At 47.5% G+C, this 17676-nt stretch overlaps 1 protein-coding gene across 1 annotated transcript in view; it reads right to left on the bottom strand.

Moving 5' to 3' along the window:
* Window positions 1-10983: 10983 nt before the first annotated feature.
* VWA1 (von Willebrand factor A domain containing 1) overlaps window positions 10984-17676 on the bottom strand; it is a 476800-nt gene continuing 470107 nt past the window's right edge. Inside the window, exon 18 of the mRNA XM_086921472.1 lies at window positions 10984-11718. Coding sequence (XP_086777598.1) covers window positions 11678-11718 — 41 coding nt within the window. The 3' untranslated portion in view covers window positions 10984-11677. The remainder of the gene's footprint in view (window positions 11719-17676) is intronic.

The following is a 17676-nucleotide window of genomic DNA, read 5'->3' as shown; positions in this document are numbered from 1 at the left end:
GCCTTCACATGAGGCCTCTGCAGCAGGTACTCTAGGACCAGTGGTGTCAGAGATCAGGCCACAGGGAAGATCGTGCCTCTCGCCACCAAGTTGCCAGAGACTCCATCAGATGGTGGATGAAACGTTCTCACCTGCTGCAAGGAGTCCCGTTTCATCAGTTACCTCCATCGCAGACAGTGGTCACAGATGCCTCAGTGCACGGCTGGGTGCTCACATGGACCAGCTTCAGGTACAAGGTCTCTGGTCCGAAACAGAAAGAAGCTATCATATCAACTTCTTGGAGCTCCGGGCTGTCTATCTGGCGCTCAAGTCCCTGTACCCGTCTCTGCACTCCAACCACATTCAAGTTCAGACAGACAACACAACAACGATGTTCTATCTGAACAAACAGGGACGCACCAGGTCACGAGTTCTGCCTCTGGAAGCTCAATCCATTTGGAGCTGGCTTCTGGAGAGAGGTCTCTCCATCGTTGCAGTTCACCTTCCAGGAATCCTGAATGTTCAGGCGGATGGCCTAAGCAGAGGCTTCGTAGAAGCGCACGACTGGGTGCTCAACGAAGAGGTTGTTCAGGAGGTGTTTCAGCAATGGGGAGTACCAGACATAGATCTGTTCGCAGACGTGGCAAACGCGAAATGCCCCGTCTTCTCGTCCAGATTCGCCCAGCAGGGATCACGGGGGAATGCACTTTTGATCTGCTGGTCTCATACATTGCTGTACGCTTTTCCTCCACTGCCTCGGATCCAGGCAGAGATACAGAAATTCTACAGGACCAACACCAGGATGATCCTGATAGTGCCGGAGTGGTCACACCAGTGGTGGCACCCGGATCTCCTCCAGCTGTCAGAGGTTCCTCACCGGAGGCTGCCTTGCCGCCTAGACTTGCTGACCAAGGACGAGGGGAGCGTGTTTCACCGCAACCTTCCTTCCCTTCGATTGACGGCATGGCTCCTGAGGTCAACCAGTATGACCACCTAGACCTTTCGGCTGACTGCATGAACATTCTTAAAGAGGCAAAGAGGCCCTCCACTAGAAAGTCTTATGCTTTCAAGTGGAAGAGATTTTATATTTGGTGTATGGACAATGCTCTTGATCCAATTCTAGGTCAGGAGCAGGTGATTCTCCCATACTTATTGCCCGTGGCAAGGTCAGGCCTAAAGTATCCCTCCATCAGGGTTCACTTAGCGGCAATTGCAGCCTGTAGGAAGTCTTCTTCCCAGACCTCCTTCTTCCTGATGCCTGTGGTCAAAGATTTCTTAGAGGGGCTTAAGAAAGTGTTTCCACCGGTGAGGTCTCCTCTCCTCCCTGGGAGCTTAGCATCGTACGTACCAAGTTGATGGGTGCTCCTTTCGAGCATATCCATAAGGCATCTTTACAGCACTTGACCTGGAAAGCTGCCTTTTTGGTAGCCATCACCTCAGCCCGAAGGGTGAGTGAGATCCAGGCCCTGTGTTGCAAGGAACCTTACACAGTGTCTCATGCCAATAGAGTGGTGATGAGAACACATCCAGGCTTCCTGTCCAAGGTGGTCTCGAATTTCCATATCAATCAGACCATCACTCTGCCTACTTTCTTCCCTCAGCCAACCACTCCCCTGGAGAGGTCTTAACACTCCCTTGATCTCCAGAGGGTTTTGAAATTTTATCTGGCTAGAACTCTTCCACTTAGGAAGTCTGACCGGCTCTTTGTTAATTATGGTACAACTAATACCGGCCTGTCAGCTTCAAAAAGATCTATCTCGAGAGGCATCATCTCCTGTATAGCTCTGTCTTACCAATTAGCTAATAAAGCTCTACAGGGCAAACCGCGTGCACATTCTACTATAGGGAAAGCTTCTACAACAGCTCTCCTTCGCAACATTCCCATATCTGAGATTTGTAAGGCGGCTACATGGCGTTCAGTGCATACCTTTACCCGCCTTTACTGCCTAGATTCAGATGCACAGGCCGACGCCCGCGTGGGACAGGCCTCTTTGAGGAATTTGTTTGCATAACTGCATTATAAATGTGATATTGATTCATGTTTTTTGCTGTGTACTTGATTGCTCGTCTGCGAGACTTTGGGTATGGGCTTTCTAATCTATTCATAGATTATGACTATTGATGAGTATCCCCTGGATGAGAAGGATTAGTTACTTACCTGTAATCCTAGTTCTCATCCAGGGGTATACTCCTCAAAGTCATAAGCGACCCACCCACCTCCTCGGATGAGCATTACTGCAAAGTTATTGTATTTTAATTGTGGATTTACTCAGAGGTTATACATCTCCAAAAACAACTGACCTAACTGCTACCTGTGGTGCATCATGGGAGCAGGGGGTCGCCTACAGGTCTTAAAGACAGGGTACCCATACTCTAATGCCTTAAAGGCAAGGTGTCAGTTTTCTTTGTTTTCTTCATACCCTACTGCAGCCTACTGGCAAATGCCTGCAATTACAGGTTTCTCTATGGCAATAAAGCATTGTTGTAGTACACATGTTTACTGCTCTCTTTCTTCCTTAGGGGTTGGGAGAGTATAGGTGCTACTATACAAACCTATGTAATTTCAGCATTTTGGCCATTGTGGAAATATCTTAGGCTACATGGATATATGTTTTCACATATGCATATATAGGTATATATATATGTATTTTTTGTATATGCTCCGCGATCCCGCACATGGGTTGGGATTATTCATAGAATATGACCCCTGGATGAGAACTAGGATTACAGGTAAGTAACTAATCCTTGTCGTCGTTGGTGTAGTCTGTGGAAGCTACCACTGATGTGGATCACCTTAAGGGTTTACCATTTTTCTCTATACTCTGCAGAGAAGCCAAGACCTGGTTGAGCATATATGCTAAACATCTTTATGGCCCACCGACAGGGCTGTGAGAAACTGGCACTGCCTTCAGCCTCCGCCATTACCATCAAGCACACCCACCAATTACATGAAGTTACCAGAGCTCTAGAGGTGACTCAGTTCGCTATATCCAATGTATGAGACCTGTATTGCATGGAAAAGATTACAGAAACCTAATTTCAAAATCTGGAATGTATCCCAGTACTCAGATGCATCGAAGAGATGGATTACCTTTAGGGAGATATTGATATCGGCTTTGCGGCCTGAGTCCATATCAATCTCGGCTGTGCTGCCCGAGTCCATGCTGCAGTCTAGAATCGGTTACTGGGCTTCCACCACACGTAGGGAGAGGCCCAAGCTGGGCCAGGGCTGGTTTTTATGGCAATCAGTCACCTCTTCTCTAAGCCCCACTCACCAGGGGCACATTAATACATCAATCAGTCACTGTGTGCTGTCAGGTTGAATATTCGGGCCAGGCAGGATACCACTCGTCTGGCAAGCTGATAGTTGCAGGCAGCAGAGGCTGAGGTGGTCATGTAGACTTGGTGGTGAACATGCACTAAACTTTCTGCAGTGCCCAAAGATAGGGGCTGCTTGCCTCTGTACTGCTTACTGCTGGGTACTTCTCTTGCAGGCTGGTCCAAAGTCAGAGGACCCCTAGATGATGCTGGTGGCCGGTGGGGCTATTATTAACAGTGCAGCAACCCGCTGGACTGAACAAGGACCCTGCCTCCACTGCATACATGTCACATGCCTGGAAGGCAGGTGGACTCCTAATAATAAACTTGCTAAATGTGAGTCGAAAATAACGATGATCCGACATGGGGTTGGTGTAAATTTAAAATATGCCAGAGAGTTGGAGGAATTTGGTAATTCTGCGTTACTCTTTTAATGCAGAATTACTAATAAATGCTGTCGCTCCGCTGGCGGAATTAATCTTAAGTGTTTGATTTTCAAACAGGGCTCGAAGAGGGAGCAGTCCCTCTATAATTAAAAATCACTGTGGATTAAACTTTAATCTGCTGTGATTTTTAAATATAGAGGGACAGCTCCCTCTTCTGGCCCTGTTTAAAAAACACTGACAGCACTTTTGTGCATATACCTCTCGGCGCCCTTAGATATTCAGGGTATATAAGTCTTTTATCCTCTGAGTATGTAAGCAGGGCCGGCCCTAGGCATGTGCAAACTGTGCACCTGCACAGGGCCACCAAACCCCAGGGGCCGCCACATCTCCAGTCGATGAAGGGGGCCCCTCAGCTGAGCTCTCCGGTAGAGAGCTGTCTCTCTCTCTCTAAAGCAGCTGCTGCTGCCTGCAGCCTGCTCCTCTCCTCAGGGCTGGCCCTAGGCATGTGCAAACTGTGCACCTGCACAGGGCCACCAAACCCCAGGGGCCGCCACATCTCCAGTCGATGAAGGGGGCCCCTCAGCTGAGCTCTCCGGTAGAGAGCTGTCTCTCTCTCTCTAAAGCAGCTGCTGCTGCCTGCAGCCTGCTCCTCTCCTCGCGCTGCTGACCTTTGACTGAAGAGAAACAAAGTATCAACTTCCAATGTTTCTCTTCAGTCAAAGCCACGAGCCAGGCCCGGAAAGAGGAGGGGGTGGGGGCCCTGAGATAGTGCATTCTCCTCAGGGCACTACTCCTTTGAGAAGGGAGGAGGCCAGGGCTGTGAGGGGTGAGGGGTGGGGGGGGGGGGGGGGTTCAGGGTTTGGGGGCCTGCATGGGCTGGGGACCTCTTAATGTGATTGTGGCACCCTTAAAAAACTGCTTCCCTGCCACCCCCTACAAGTTATCTAAAGACACAATTACAATGTTGATGCTGCCTCTGTGTTTCCACATCAGCATTTTAAAAGCATGCTTACATTTTCTGGATGATTTCACCCGGGCTCGACTACGCATGTCTAACATGCGAAAGTGAAAGCGATGGCGCAGTGTTCTGCTGTGTGATTGTGCACAGGTTGGCCCATGGTGAATTATAATCATTAGAAAGAACGCTCCAGATGCAGAAGCACTTCTTCAGCCACCAAGTTTGGGACAAGGAACGAGACAGTGAGTAAGTGTATTTTTATTGTTGAAAGGTGAAACAGAGGTCTCGGTGGAATGGGATAACGGGCCTGCAAGGAAAGGAAGATTATCTGATCTCTGTTCAGACAGACTGTAGATCCTTTCTCCAACATACGTGCCTGTGTAATATAGTTTGTAATCACTCTGACATTTTTAGGAACTTTTATACATAATAGAAACTGTGTTTTCCGACAAGTCATGGTTCTTTTAAACAAAATACAATTTTAATTGCTTGCTTTATCGTAGTCCGTTTCACGCTCACCCTGACATCTGTTTAAGTCCTCAGAGTCATTTGTTATTCTCTCGGTGTACCAAGTCAACCTTCCCTCTGAGTTCGGTAAGCTGAGTTACAGTGACAATCGTTATGCACAGCACATAGAGGTGTCAAAATGGCATTTGTACAAACATTAATTTTATTGTGAGAGAAAAGCATCCTCATTAAAACATGAATGCATGTGAGGGTGATGTGCTCTCTGCCCACCCTTGTTTGGCCGATATATTGTTGGTAGTTCTTAGTATTTAGTGTGTATCCTTGGCTTGGGATGGTGGCACTTTCCTTGTATAGCCAGAGTACATATGGATACTGGATGGAAACTGCAAACTGATAGTAGAGCACCTGCCATGCATTTACTAAAAATAAAAAGCTTGTCTATTAGGTCAAAATTATTTTGTTTGAAGAAAGTGATCAGCTTACGTTTTGGAGTCCAGGCGGAGGGGGAGAAGGGTGCAAGGCAGAGGGGAGAAGGGTGCAAGGCAGAGAGGAGAAGGGCGCAAGGCAGAGAGGAGAAGGGCGCAAGGCAGAGAGGAGAAGGGTGCACGGCAGAGAGGAGAAGGGTGCAAGGCAGAGGGGAGAAAGGTGGAAGGCAGAGAGGAGAAGGGTGCAAGGTAGAGAAGGGTGCAAAGTAGAGAAGGGAGCAAGGCGGAGGGGAGAAGGGTGCAAGGCAGAGGGGAGAAGGGTGCAAGGCAGAGAGTTGAAAGGGTGCACGGTAGAGAAGGGTGCAAGGCAGAGGGGAGAAGGTTGCAAGGCAGAGGGGAGAAGGTTGCAAGGCAGAGAGGAGAAAGGTGCAAGGCAGAGAAGAGAAGGGTGCAAGGCAGAGGGGAGTAGGATGCAAGGCAGAGAGGAGAAGGGTGCAAGGCGGAGGGGAGAAGGGTGCAAGACAGAGGGGAGAAGGGTGCAAGGCAGAGAGGAGAAGGTGCAAGGCAGAGGGGAGAAGGGTGCAAGGCAGAGAGGAGAAGGGTGCAAGGCAGAGGGGAGACGGGTGCAAGGAAGAGGGGGAGAATGGTGCAACGGGGAGGGGGAGAAGGGTGCAAGGCGGAGGGGAGAAGGGTGCAAGGTGGAGGGGAGAAGGGTGCAAGGCGGAGGGGAGAAGGGTGCAAGGCAGAGAGGAGAAGGGTGCAAGGCAGAGGGGAGAAGGGTGCAAGGCAGAGAGGAGAAGGGTGCAAGGCAGAGGGGAGAAGGTTGCAAGGCAGAGAGGAGAAGGGTGCAAGGCAGAGGGGAGAAGGGCGCAAGGCAGAGAGGAGAAGGGCGCAAGGCAGAGAGGAGAAGGGTGCAAGGCGGAGGGGAGAAGGGTGCAAGGCAGAGGGGAGAAGGGTGCAAGGCAGAGAGGAGAAGGGTGCAAGGCAGAGAGGAGAAGGGTGCAAGGTGGAGAGGAGAAGGCTGCAAGGAAGAGGGGAGAATGGTGCAACGGGGAGGGGGGGAAAGGGTGCAAGGCGGAGGGGAGAAGGGTGCAAGGTGGAGAGGAGAAGGGTGCCACGGGGAGGGGAGAAGGGTGCAAGGCAGAGAGGAGAAGGGTGCAAGGCAGAGAGGAGAAGGGTGCACGGTAGAGAAGGCTGCAAGGCAGAGAGGAGAAGGGTGCAAGGCAGAGGGGAGAAGGGTGCAAGGCAGAGGGGAGAAGTGTGCAAGGCAGAGAGGAGAAGGGTGCAAGGCAGAGGGGAGAAGGGTGCAAGGCAGAGGGGAGAAGGGTGCAAGGCAGAGGGGAGAAGGGTGCAAGGCAGAGGGGAGAAGGGTGCAAGGCAGAGGGGAGAAGGGTGCAAGGCAGAGGAGAGAAGGGTGCAAGGCAGAGGGGAGAATGGTGCAAGGTAGAAAAGGGTGCAAGGCGGAGGTGGAGAAGGGTGCAAGGGGGAGGGGGAGAAGGGTGCAAGGGGGAGGGCGAGAAGGGTGCTGCAAGGCAGAGGGGAGAAGGGTGCTAGGCAGAGGGGAGAAGGATGCAAGGCAGAGAGGAGAAGGGTGCAAGGCAGAGGGGAGAAGGGTGCAAGGCAGAGGGGAGAATGGTGCAAGGTAGAAAAGGATGCAGGGCGGAGATGGAGAAGGGTGCAAGGGGGAGGGGGAGAAGGGTGCAAGGGGGAGGGCGAGAAGGGTGCCTCAAGGCAGAGGGGAGAAGGGTGCAAGGGGGATGGAGATGAAGTTAAAAATGTGCCCCCCTGTAAACATTTCTGCGGATGCCCATGGAACGCACACTACTTTGTGAGAGTGGAGTGGGAGAGAGTGGAGAGAGAGAGAGTGGAGAGAGAGTGTGGAGAGAGAGAGTAGAGAGCGAGAGTAGAGAGCAAGAGTAGAGAGAGAGAGTGGAGAGAGTGAGGGTGGAGAGAGAGGGTGGAGAGAGAGAGTGGAGAGGGAGTGGAGAAAGAGTGGAGTGAGGCAGTGGAGAGAGAGTATAGAGAGAGTGGAGAGAGAGAGTAGCGAGAGAGTAGACAGAGAGAGTCAGTGGAGAGAGAGTGGAGAGAGAGTAGAGAGAGTGGAGAGAAAGACAGTGGAGAGAGAGTAGAGAGAGAGTGGAGAGAGAGAGTGGAGAGAGGGTAGAGAGAGAGAGTGGAGGGAGAGAGGGTGGAGAGAGAGAGTGGAGAGAGAGCGTGGAGAGAGAGTATAGAGAGTGGAGAGAGAGTAGAGAGAGAGAGAGTGGAGAGAGAGTGGAGCTAGACAGTGGAGAGAGAGAGAGTGGAGAGAGCATGGAGACAGTGGAGAGAGTGAGCAAGAGAGTGGAGAGAGAGAGTGGAGGGAGACAGTGGAGAGAGAGTGGAGAGAGAGTGGAGAGAAAGACAGTGGAGAAAGAGTAGAGAGAGAGTGGAGAGAGAGTAGAGAGAGAGAGAGTGGAGGGAGAGAGAGTGGAGGGAGAGAGAGTGGAGAGAGAGAGTGGAGAGAGAGTAGAGAGAGAGAGTGGAGAAAGAGTAGAGAGAGAGTCGGGAGAAAGTGGAGCTAGACAGTGGATAGAGAGTGGAGAGAGAGAGAGAGAAAGTGGTGAGAGAGACAGTGAAGAGAGAGAGAGTGGAGAGAGAGAGAGAGAGAGAGAGAGAGAGAGAGAGAGAGAGGAGGGAGTGGAGCTAGACAGTGGAGAGAGAGAGAGAAAGTGGAGAGAGAGACAGTGGAGAGAGAGAGTGGAGAGTGGAGAGAGAGATTGGAGAGAGAGAGTGGAGAAAGAGAGTGGAGAGAGAGAGAGAGAGTGGAGAGAGAGAGAGAGGAGAGAGAGAGAGTGGAGAGAGAGAGAGGAGAGAGAGAGAGGAGATAGAGAGTGGAGAGAGAGTGGAGAGACAGTGGAGAGAGAGTGGAGAGAGAGTGGAGGGAGACAGTGGAGAGACAGATAGAAGAGAGTGGAGAGTGGAGAGAGAGAGAAGAGAGAGAGGAGAGAGAGTGCATAGAGAGTGGAGAGAGAGTGGAGGGAGAGTGGAGGGAGAGAGTGGAGGGAGACAGTGGAGGAGACAGTGCAGAGAGAGAGTGTGGAGAGAGTGGAGAGAGAGTGGAGAGGGAGTGGAGAGAGAGTAGAAAGAGGGTGGAGAGAGTAGATAGAGGGTGGAAACAGAGTGAGACAGAGAGTGAGAGAGAGAGTGAGAGAGTGGAGTGAGAGAGTGGAGAGAGAGAGAGAGTTGAGAGAGAGAGAGACTGACTGACTGACTGACTGACTGACTCAGAGACTGAATACTGACTGACTGAGAGACTGACTGGCTAGGAAACTGACAGAGAGAGAGAGCAAGATTGGCTGACTAAGAGAGTGACTGACTGACTAACAGAGAGAGAGAGACTGATTGAGAGTGAGGCTGACTGGCAGAGAGAGAGACTGACTGAAGTAGAGAGATACTGACTGACTGAGGTAGAGAGATACTGACTGACAGAGAGAGAGACAGAGAGAGAGGCAGAGACTGACTGACTGAGAGAAATAGACTGATTGACTGCGAGAGAGACTGACTGACTGAGAGAGACTGACTGACTAAGAGAGACTGACAGAGAGAGAGAGAGACTGATTGAGAGGGGGACTGACAGGGAGAGAGAGAGAGAGACTGACTGAGGTAGAGAGAGAATGACTGACTGAGAGAGACTGACTGACTGGGAGAGAGAGAGACTGACTGGGAGAGAGCGAGACTGGCTGACAGAGAGAGAGACTAAGAGAGAGAGAGAGAGACTGGGAGACTTACTGGCTGAGAGACTGTCAGAGAGAGATAGACTGACAGAGAGAGAGACTGACAGAGAGAGAGACTGACTGAGAGAGAGATTGACTGACAGAGACTGACAGAGAGAGAGACTGACTGACAGAGAGAACAGAAACTAAAGAGGGCCCATGGAGCTTTGTTTACTTTTCTGTTGTCTCCATTTCTTGCTCTTTCCATAACACCTCAAGCAGTAAATAAGAGGCCGTCGAAAGTCCAAGGTTAGACACGCCTGTGATGTCACTGGGTGTGAAAGGGAGTGACATGTCGCTTTTGTCACCCATAACATTTTGGCGAATCGATGTCCGTGAGGGTCCGGACCCCCTCTTCCGGGGCCCCCACCTACGCTCCCTGCACAGGGCCACCATGAGCCTAGAGCCGGCCCTGATGTAAGGGCACCGAGGGGTATGCCCAGAGCATACCACATACTCTTCAGTAGTCACTGCAGAGTATGTAAGGGTGATGGGGGGTATGCACTACTGTGTATGTAAGGGCACTGAGGGGTATGTGCTGCAGTGCATATGGTATTTGGCAGTGGTATTTCTTAGTGCAAAATGCATCCTCGCATCCATTTTTGGACACGAGAGTCCGCAAAAAATGCCACCTTCAACCTGTTGCGGAACACCATTGAATCTCGCAGAATTTTACTGAAATTCCGTGGAATTCCATGGAATCAGATTCCACCAATTCCACCCACCCCTAGTTCTGACCAGTGGCCAATTATTAAAGCATCTTTTCTTCACGTTTGTATCACCCTGCATTGTTCAATTCCTTTTTATCCTCTGAGGAAATGTCAATATTCCAGTGTATTTAGGCACGACTGCGATTTCCTCTTTCAAACACAATGATGAAAAAATGCCCCTAAGGTCTCATAAAGACACTCCTTGCTGTAGGTGTGCTATGTTAGTTTGACCAAGATCCATTTTGTGATGAGGAGTGTGAAAAGGAAATATTTCTAAGCAGATGTTTCTGGTAAGGACTGTGGACCATGAGAAAAGTCTGGGAGCTGTTGCTATTTGAAGCACTGGGATATTCCCAGCAACACAAAGTGTTTTTAATCAATACGAATAATAAAGGATATGAGGATATGAAATGACAACTGGAGATTTATTATAGTTAAAAAACAGGAGCACTTTGACAGTGGGTTTGACTGACCCGAAGAGTACAAAGGTGATGGCCCACGGATTGTATCAATGGCTGCCCCGTGTTTGCAGACTACATTCATTCGCTGTTGCCGTGAGTAAATTGAAAAGGATATTGGGAACAGTGAATAAATAGCCTGAAAAACAAGGTGCCTGTTGCCACTGACCTAGAGACCACAGGTGTACTTTGCAACATAGCCAGAGCCAGTTGGACAACATGATAAACCAAGTAAACCTCCTTAGAGTAAGATGGTGATCTGAAACTCATAGAAGTAGTACTACGAATGACAAAAAACTGAAACTGGAACAATGAGCACCACGTGTTATTATTTACAGAAAAAACTCCACAGCAAATATTTTGAAGATCCATAATTTTTGTTTTTTTTTCTTTCTCTCTCTCTTTCATCTTTTTCTCTTTCTTCCATTCCCTTTAATTACATATTCTTTTTCTTTGCTGATGTTCTTGTGCAAAGGCTTTTGCAATTGAAAGCCCCTGTTAATAAAATTAAAATTCAATAAGGTGGCTGTTTCTTTGGTTAGCGCAACAATATTTTATTGTGTTAGTCCTTTTGTGAGTCTGATACAGAACCACTCAGATCATGGTGTACAACAAGCAAGGGGAGGCTGAAGGAAAACCTGGGTGTAACAGTGAAATACATTTGCAAAAAAAGACACCTTTAAAAGACATTTGGTTTAAGTAAAAAGTTTTCCTCTGAAGCAGGCGAGAGTTTGTGAACATTTCATCATTGAGCAAACAGCTTTTTTGTGACGTGTCCATTGAAGATATTGCAAGTGGAAAGAAATGTTATGAATGTGCAAGAGGCAAATTTGTGGATTTGGTCCGTCCTAGACTATGGAATGTCTCAGACCAGGTAGCAACACAAAGCAGTGCAGGAGTTTTAAACCCTTGATTCCACATGCTGGCCTTGTCCACGTCCCTGATCCGTGCTGTGAGCATGAACGTAAGTCAGGACTGCAGGCCTGATCTGTCCACAAAATCCTTGTCTAAGGACTAAGCAATTATAAATTAGAATAACACATCGCAAAGAGTTTTGTAGACACTAAGTGATGATGACCTCTTTGATGCAGGTTAACAATGTTAGTGACCTGCCACAGAAACAGGATTGAGCATTAAGTTCCGAATTTTTCCTGGTTCCCAATCCAGGCATGTCTTGGCCTTTCCAAGAGTTTGCACTGTGAGTGGCTTGTCCTACCACCTTCTTAGCTTGGTCCTCTCGTCATGTAACCTGGCACCAATGTAGCTAGAAAATAAAGAAAATATTAGAAAATAATTAGTACCAATTTATTCTCAGAAGAGATTAACAACTATTCATCTCCATTGTAATGTTTGCATAGGAATGTCACTTTTCTAAGACTTGTGCTCCAGGGCAGATGCTGCGTCATGGACAGTATTGGCTAACATATAGAATAGCCACAGCTTTCAACAGCTGTGTTTCAAGAAGACATCCACCCTTCATCCCACGTTTTCCATGGAATGCGCACGTGATATGGAATACCTTCCTGAAGGATATAAGGCTTGCTCCTACACTCCCAAAGTTAAAATCTAAGACTAAAGGTTATTTACTCTACGTAACTTAGGGCCTGATGTAGAATATGGTGGGCAGGTTAGTACGTCAAAAAAGTGACCAATATACTGTCCATGTTATAAGAAATTAATTATAGCCTACGGCATTTGTAATACAGCGGGCAGGATATCCACCATGTTTGTGACAGAGTAACCGATTTGCCAAACCTGAGATCAGGCCCTTAATGACTACATATGCGCTGGTGATTTTATCATATTTGTTGATGATTGACATCATTTTGACATATATATTGACTTGCTTTAGTCGGCTTCACCCTATTGTTCTATTCTTTACCATGACATAGGCAACGCTTCATGGTACTGTGGAAGCAAACAACAGAAAACCCCCTAAAAAACAATATATTTAAAATGCAAAGAATATAGGGGACTCCACCAATTAAAATAGGAGGGGCTGCTACAACTGTGGTCTAAGTATTATAGGTAACTAAAATAAAAGGACAGAGTATAAAAGAAGAGGAGCAACGTATTAAAGGGAAAGGTTTTAGACGTTTTCTGAATTTAGTCAATTTGGTCTCGGCCACAATTACTAAGATAAGTGAATTGCATTCTTTTGCTGCAGCCATTGACAAAGCTCTGAAAGTGACAGCTCTTGCATTTGGATCCAGAGGTAGATACTGATGAGTAGAGAGCAGAGTACGGCCAAGTGTGTTCAAATTGAATCTGACTGCCCAGAATACGAGCTGTTGGCACAGGCTGCCTTGTGTATAACTGCCTCCGCCGTGATCTTGTGCTTAAATAGGCGACCATTGCAAAAATCTCAGTCCCGGGCTAATATATATATTGTTAGCCCAGGATATATATATATATATATATATATATATATTTTTTTAAGCAAAGCATCCTCGATGTGAAAGCGCACTCCAACACCAGCAAAGTTTTCAAGGCAGAGCTGCTTTTATTCATGTGCAAAGTATATTTTCTGTAGCCTTACGCGTTTCGGGGTTCCTGTCCCCTTGGTCACAGGCATTAAGACATGTAATGGAGCCGAATTTAATTTAAACAAGCATTTTCTGCACGTGACCTGTAAGTGATTTTCCATTGGTCATCTGTGATTACAGCACCATGCTGCATGCTGGTAATGATAGTTCGTGCTGCTTTAGAAATGAAAATGTCTTGCAAAGTGTTTACCTATAGTAGGCTCTGTTCCATTACACAAATTGAGTCCAATTCACAACCCTCCAGTGGGCCCTTGACACGAAATGCAGTTTTTTCCAGAGCCAGCTGGTGTTCCATAACCGGAGACTGCGGACATTTCCTGTGTCTCCAGATGGCCCTCAGACATCAGAAACGGTGCGCTTTCGCGGTTGGAATGCCCCCGCATTCCTCATTTTTTTAAGCAAAGCATCCTCGATGTGAAAGCGCACTCCAACACCAGCAAAGTTTTCAAGGCAGAGCTGCTTTTATTCATGTGCAAAGTATATTTTCTGTAGCCTTACGCGTTTCGGGGTTCCTGTCCCCTTGGTCACAGGCATTAAGACATGTAATGGAGCCGAATTTAATTTAAACAAGCATTTTCTGCACGTGACCTGTAAGTGATTTTCCATTGGTCATCTGTGATTACAGCACCATGCTGCATGCTGGTAATGATAGTTCGTGCTGCTTTAGAAATGAAAATGTCTTGCAAAGTGTTTACCTATAGTAGGCTCTGTTCCATTTTCGGCTCCATTACATGTCTTAATGCCTGTGACCAAGGGGACAGGAACCCCGAAACGCGTAAGGCTACAGAAAATATACTTTGCACATGAATAAAAGCAGCTCTGCCTTGAAAACTTTGCTGGTGTTGGAGTGCGCTTTCACATCGAGGATGCTTTGCTTAAAAAAATGAGGAATGCGGGGGCATTCCAACCGCGAAAGCGCACCGTTTCTGATGTCTGAGGGCCATCTGGAGACACAGGAAATGTCCGCAGTCTCCGGTTATGGAACACCAGCTGGCTCTGGAAAAAACTGCATTTCGTGTCAAGGGCCCACTGGAGGGTTGTGAATTGGACTCAATTTGTGTAATGGAACAGAGCCTACTATAGGTAAACACTTTGCAAGACATTTTCATTTCTAAAGCAGCACGAACTATCATTACCAGCATGCAGCATGGTGCTGTAATCACAGATGACCAATGGAAAATCACTTACAGGTCACGTGCAGAAAATGCTTGTTTAAATTAAATTCGGCTCCATTACATGTCTTAATGCCTGTGACCAAGGGGACAGGAACCCCGAAACGCGTAAGGCTACAGAAAATATACTTTGCACATGAATAAAAGCAGCTCTGCCTTGAAAACTTTGCTGGTGTTGGAGTGCGCTTTCACATCGAGGATGCTTTGCTTAAAAAAATGAGGAATGCGGGGGCATTCCAACCGCGAAAGCGCACCGTTTCTGATGTCTGAGGGCCATCTGGAGACACAGGAAATGTCCGCAGTCTCCGGTTATGGAACACCAGCTGGCTCTGGAAAAAACTGCATTTCGTGTCAAGGGCCCACTGGAGGGTTGTGAATTGGACTCAATTTGTGTAATGGAACAGAGCCTACTATAGGTAAACACTTTGCAAGACATTTTCATTTCTAAAGCAGCACGAACTATCATTACCAGCATGCAGCATGGTGCTGTAATCACAGATGACCAATGGAAAATCACTTACAGGTCACGTGCAGAAAATGCTTGTTTAAATTAAATTCGGCTCCATTACATGTCTTAATGCCTGTGACCAAGGGGACAGGAACCCCGAAACGCGTAAGGCTACAGAAAATATACTTTGCACATGAATAAAAGCAGCTCTGCCTTGAAAACTTTGCTGGTGTTGGAGTGCGCTTTCACATCGAGGATGCTTTGCTTAAAAAAATGAGGAATGCGGGGGCATTCCAACCGCGAAAGCGCACCGTTTCTGATGTCTGAGGGCCATCTGGAGACACAGGAAATGTCCGCAGTCTCCGGTTATGGAACACCAGCTGGCTCTGGAAAAAACTGCATTTCGTGTCAAGGGCCCACTGGAGGGTTGTGAATTGGACTCAATTTGTGTAATGGAACAGAGCCTACTATAGGTAAACACTTTGCAAGACATTTTCATTTCTAAAGCAGCACGAACTATCATTACCAGCATGCAGCATGGTGCTGTAATCACAGATGACCAATGGAAAATCACTTACAGGTCACGTGCAGAAAATGCTTGTTTAAATTAAATTCGGCTCCATTACATGTCTTAATGCCTGTGACCAAGGGGACAGGAACCCCGAAACGCGTAAGGCTACAGAAAATATACTTTGCACATGAATAAAAGCAGCTCTGCCTTGAAAACTTTGCTGGTGTTGGAGTGCGCTTTCACATCGAGGATGCTTTGCTTAAAAAAATGAGGAATGCGGGGGCATTCCAACCGCGAAAGCGCACCGTTTCTGATGTCTGAGGGCCATCTGGAGACACAGGAAATGTCCGCAGTCTCCGGTTATGGAACACCAGCTGGCTCTGGAAAAAACTGCATTTCGTGTCAAGGGCCCACTGGAGGGTTGTGAATTGGACTCAATTTGTGTAATGGAACAGAGCCTACTATAGGTAAACACTTTGCAAGACATTTTCATTTCTAAAGCAGCACGAACTATCATTACCAGCATGCAGCATGGTGCTGTAATCACAGATGACCAATGGAAAATCACTTACAGGTCACGTGCAGAAAATGCTTGTTTAAATTAAATTCGGCTCCATTACATGTCTTAATGCCTGTGACCAAGGGGACAGGAACCCCGAAACGCGTAAGGCTACAGAAAATATACTTTGCACATGAATAAAAGCAGCTCTGCCTTGAAAACTTTGCTGGTGTTGGAGTGCGCTTTCACATCGAGGATGCTTTGCTTAAAAAAATGAGGAATGCGGGGGCATTCCAACCGCGAAAGCGCACCGTTTCTGATGTCTGAGGGCCATCTGGAGACACAGGAAATGTCCGCAGTCTCCGGTTATGGAACACCAGCTGGCTCTGGAAAAAACTGCATTTCGTGTCAAGGGCCCACTGGAGGGTTGTGAATTGGACTCAATTTGTGTAATGGAACAGAGCCTACTATAGGTAAACACTTTGCAAGACATTTTCATTTCTAAAGCAGCACGAACTATCATTACCAGCATGCAGCATGGTGCTGTAATCACAGATGACCAATGGAAAATCACTTACAGGTCACGTGCAGAAAATGCTTGTTTAAATTAAATTCGGCTCCATTACATGTCTTAATACCTGTGACCAAGGGGACAGGAACCCCGAAACGCGTAAGGCTACAGAAAATATACTTTGCACATGAATAAAAGCAGCTCTGCCTTGAAAACTTTGCTGGTGTTGGAGTGCGCTTTCACATCGAGGATGCTTTGCTTAAAAAAATGAGGAATGCGGGGGCATTCCAACCGCGAAAGCGCACCGTTTCTGATGTCTGAGGGCCATCTGGAGACACAGGAAATGTCCGCAGTCTCCGGTTATGGAACACCAGCTGGCTCTGGAAAAAACTGCATTTCGTGTCAAGGGCCCACTGGAGGGTTGTGAATTGGACTCAATTTGTGTAATGGAACAGAGCCTACTATAGGTAAACACTTTGCAAGACATTTTCATTTCTAAAGCAGCACGAACTATCATTACCAGCATGCAGCATGGTGCTGTAATCACAGATGACCAATGGAAAATCACTTACAGGTCACGTGCAGAAAATGCTTGTTTAAATTAAATTCGGCTCCATTACATGTCTTAATGCCTGTGACCAAGGGGACAGGAACCCCGAAACGCGTAAGGCTACAGAAAATATACTTTGCACATGAATAAAAGCAGCTCTGCCTTGAAAACTTTGCTGGTGTTGGAGTGCGCTTTCACATCGAGGATGCTTTGCTTAAAAAAATGAGGAATGCGGGGGCATTCCAACCGCGAAAGCGCACCGTTTCTGATGTCTGAGGGCCATCTGGAGACACAGGAAATGTCCGCAGTCTCCGGTTATGGAACACCAGCTGGCTCTGGAAAAAACTGCATTTCGTGTCAAGGGCCCACTGGAGGGTTGTGAATTGGACTCAATTTGTGTAATGGAACAGAGCCTACTATAGGTAAACACTTTGCAAGACATTTTCATTTCTAAAGCAGCACGAACTATCATTACCAGCATGCAGCATGGTGCTGTAATCACAGATGACCAATGGAAAATCACTTACAGGTCACGTGCAGAAAATGCTTGTTTAAATTAAATTCGGCTCCATTACATGTCTTAATGCCTGTGACCAAGGGGACAGGAACCCCGAAACGCGTAAGGCTACAGAAAATATACTTTGCACATGAATAAAAGCAGCTCTGCCTTGAAAACTTTGCTGGTGTTGGAGTGCGCTTTCACATCGAGGATGCTTTGCTTAAAAAAATGAGGAATGCGGGGGCATTCCAACCGCGAAAGCGCACCGTTTCTGATGTCTGAGGGCCATCTGGAGACACAGGAAATGTCCGCAGTCTCCGGTTATGGAACACCAGCTGGCTCTGGAAAAAACTGCATTTCGTGTCAAGGGCCCACTGGAGGGTTGTGAATTGGACTCAATTTGTGTAATGGAACAGAGCCTACTATAGGTAAACACTTTGCAAGACATTTTCATTTCTAAAGCAGCACGAACTATCATTACCAGCA

The sequence above is a fragment of the Lissotriton vulgaris genome, chromosome 5, assembly GCF_964263255.1.
Source record: "Lissotriton vulgaris chromosome 5, aLisVul1.2, whole genome shotgun sequence".
Taxonomy (NCBI): Eukaryota; Metazoa; Chordata; class Amphibia; order Caudata; family Salamandridae; genus Lissotriton; species Lissotriton vulgaris.
The sequence above is the reverse complement of the archived record's forward strand: the minus strand, read 5'-3'. Positions and strand labels throughout refer to the sequence as shown.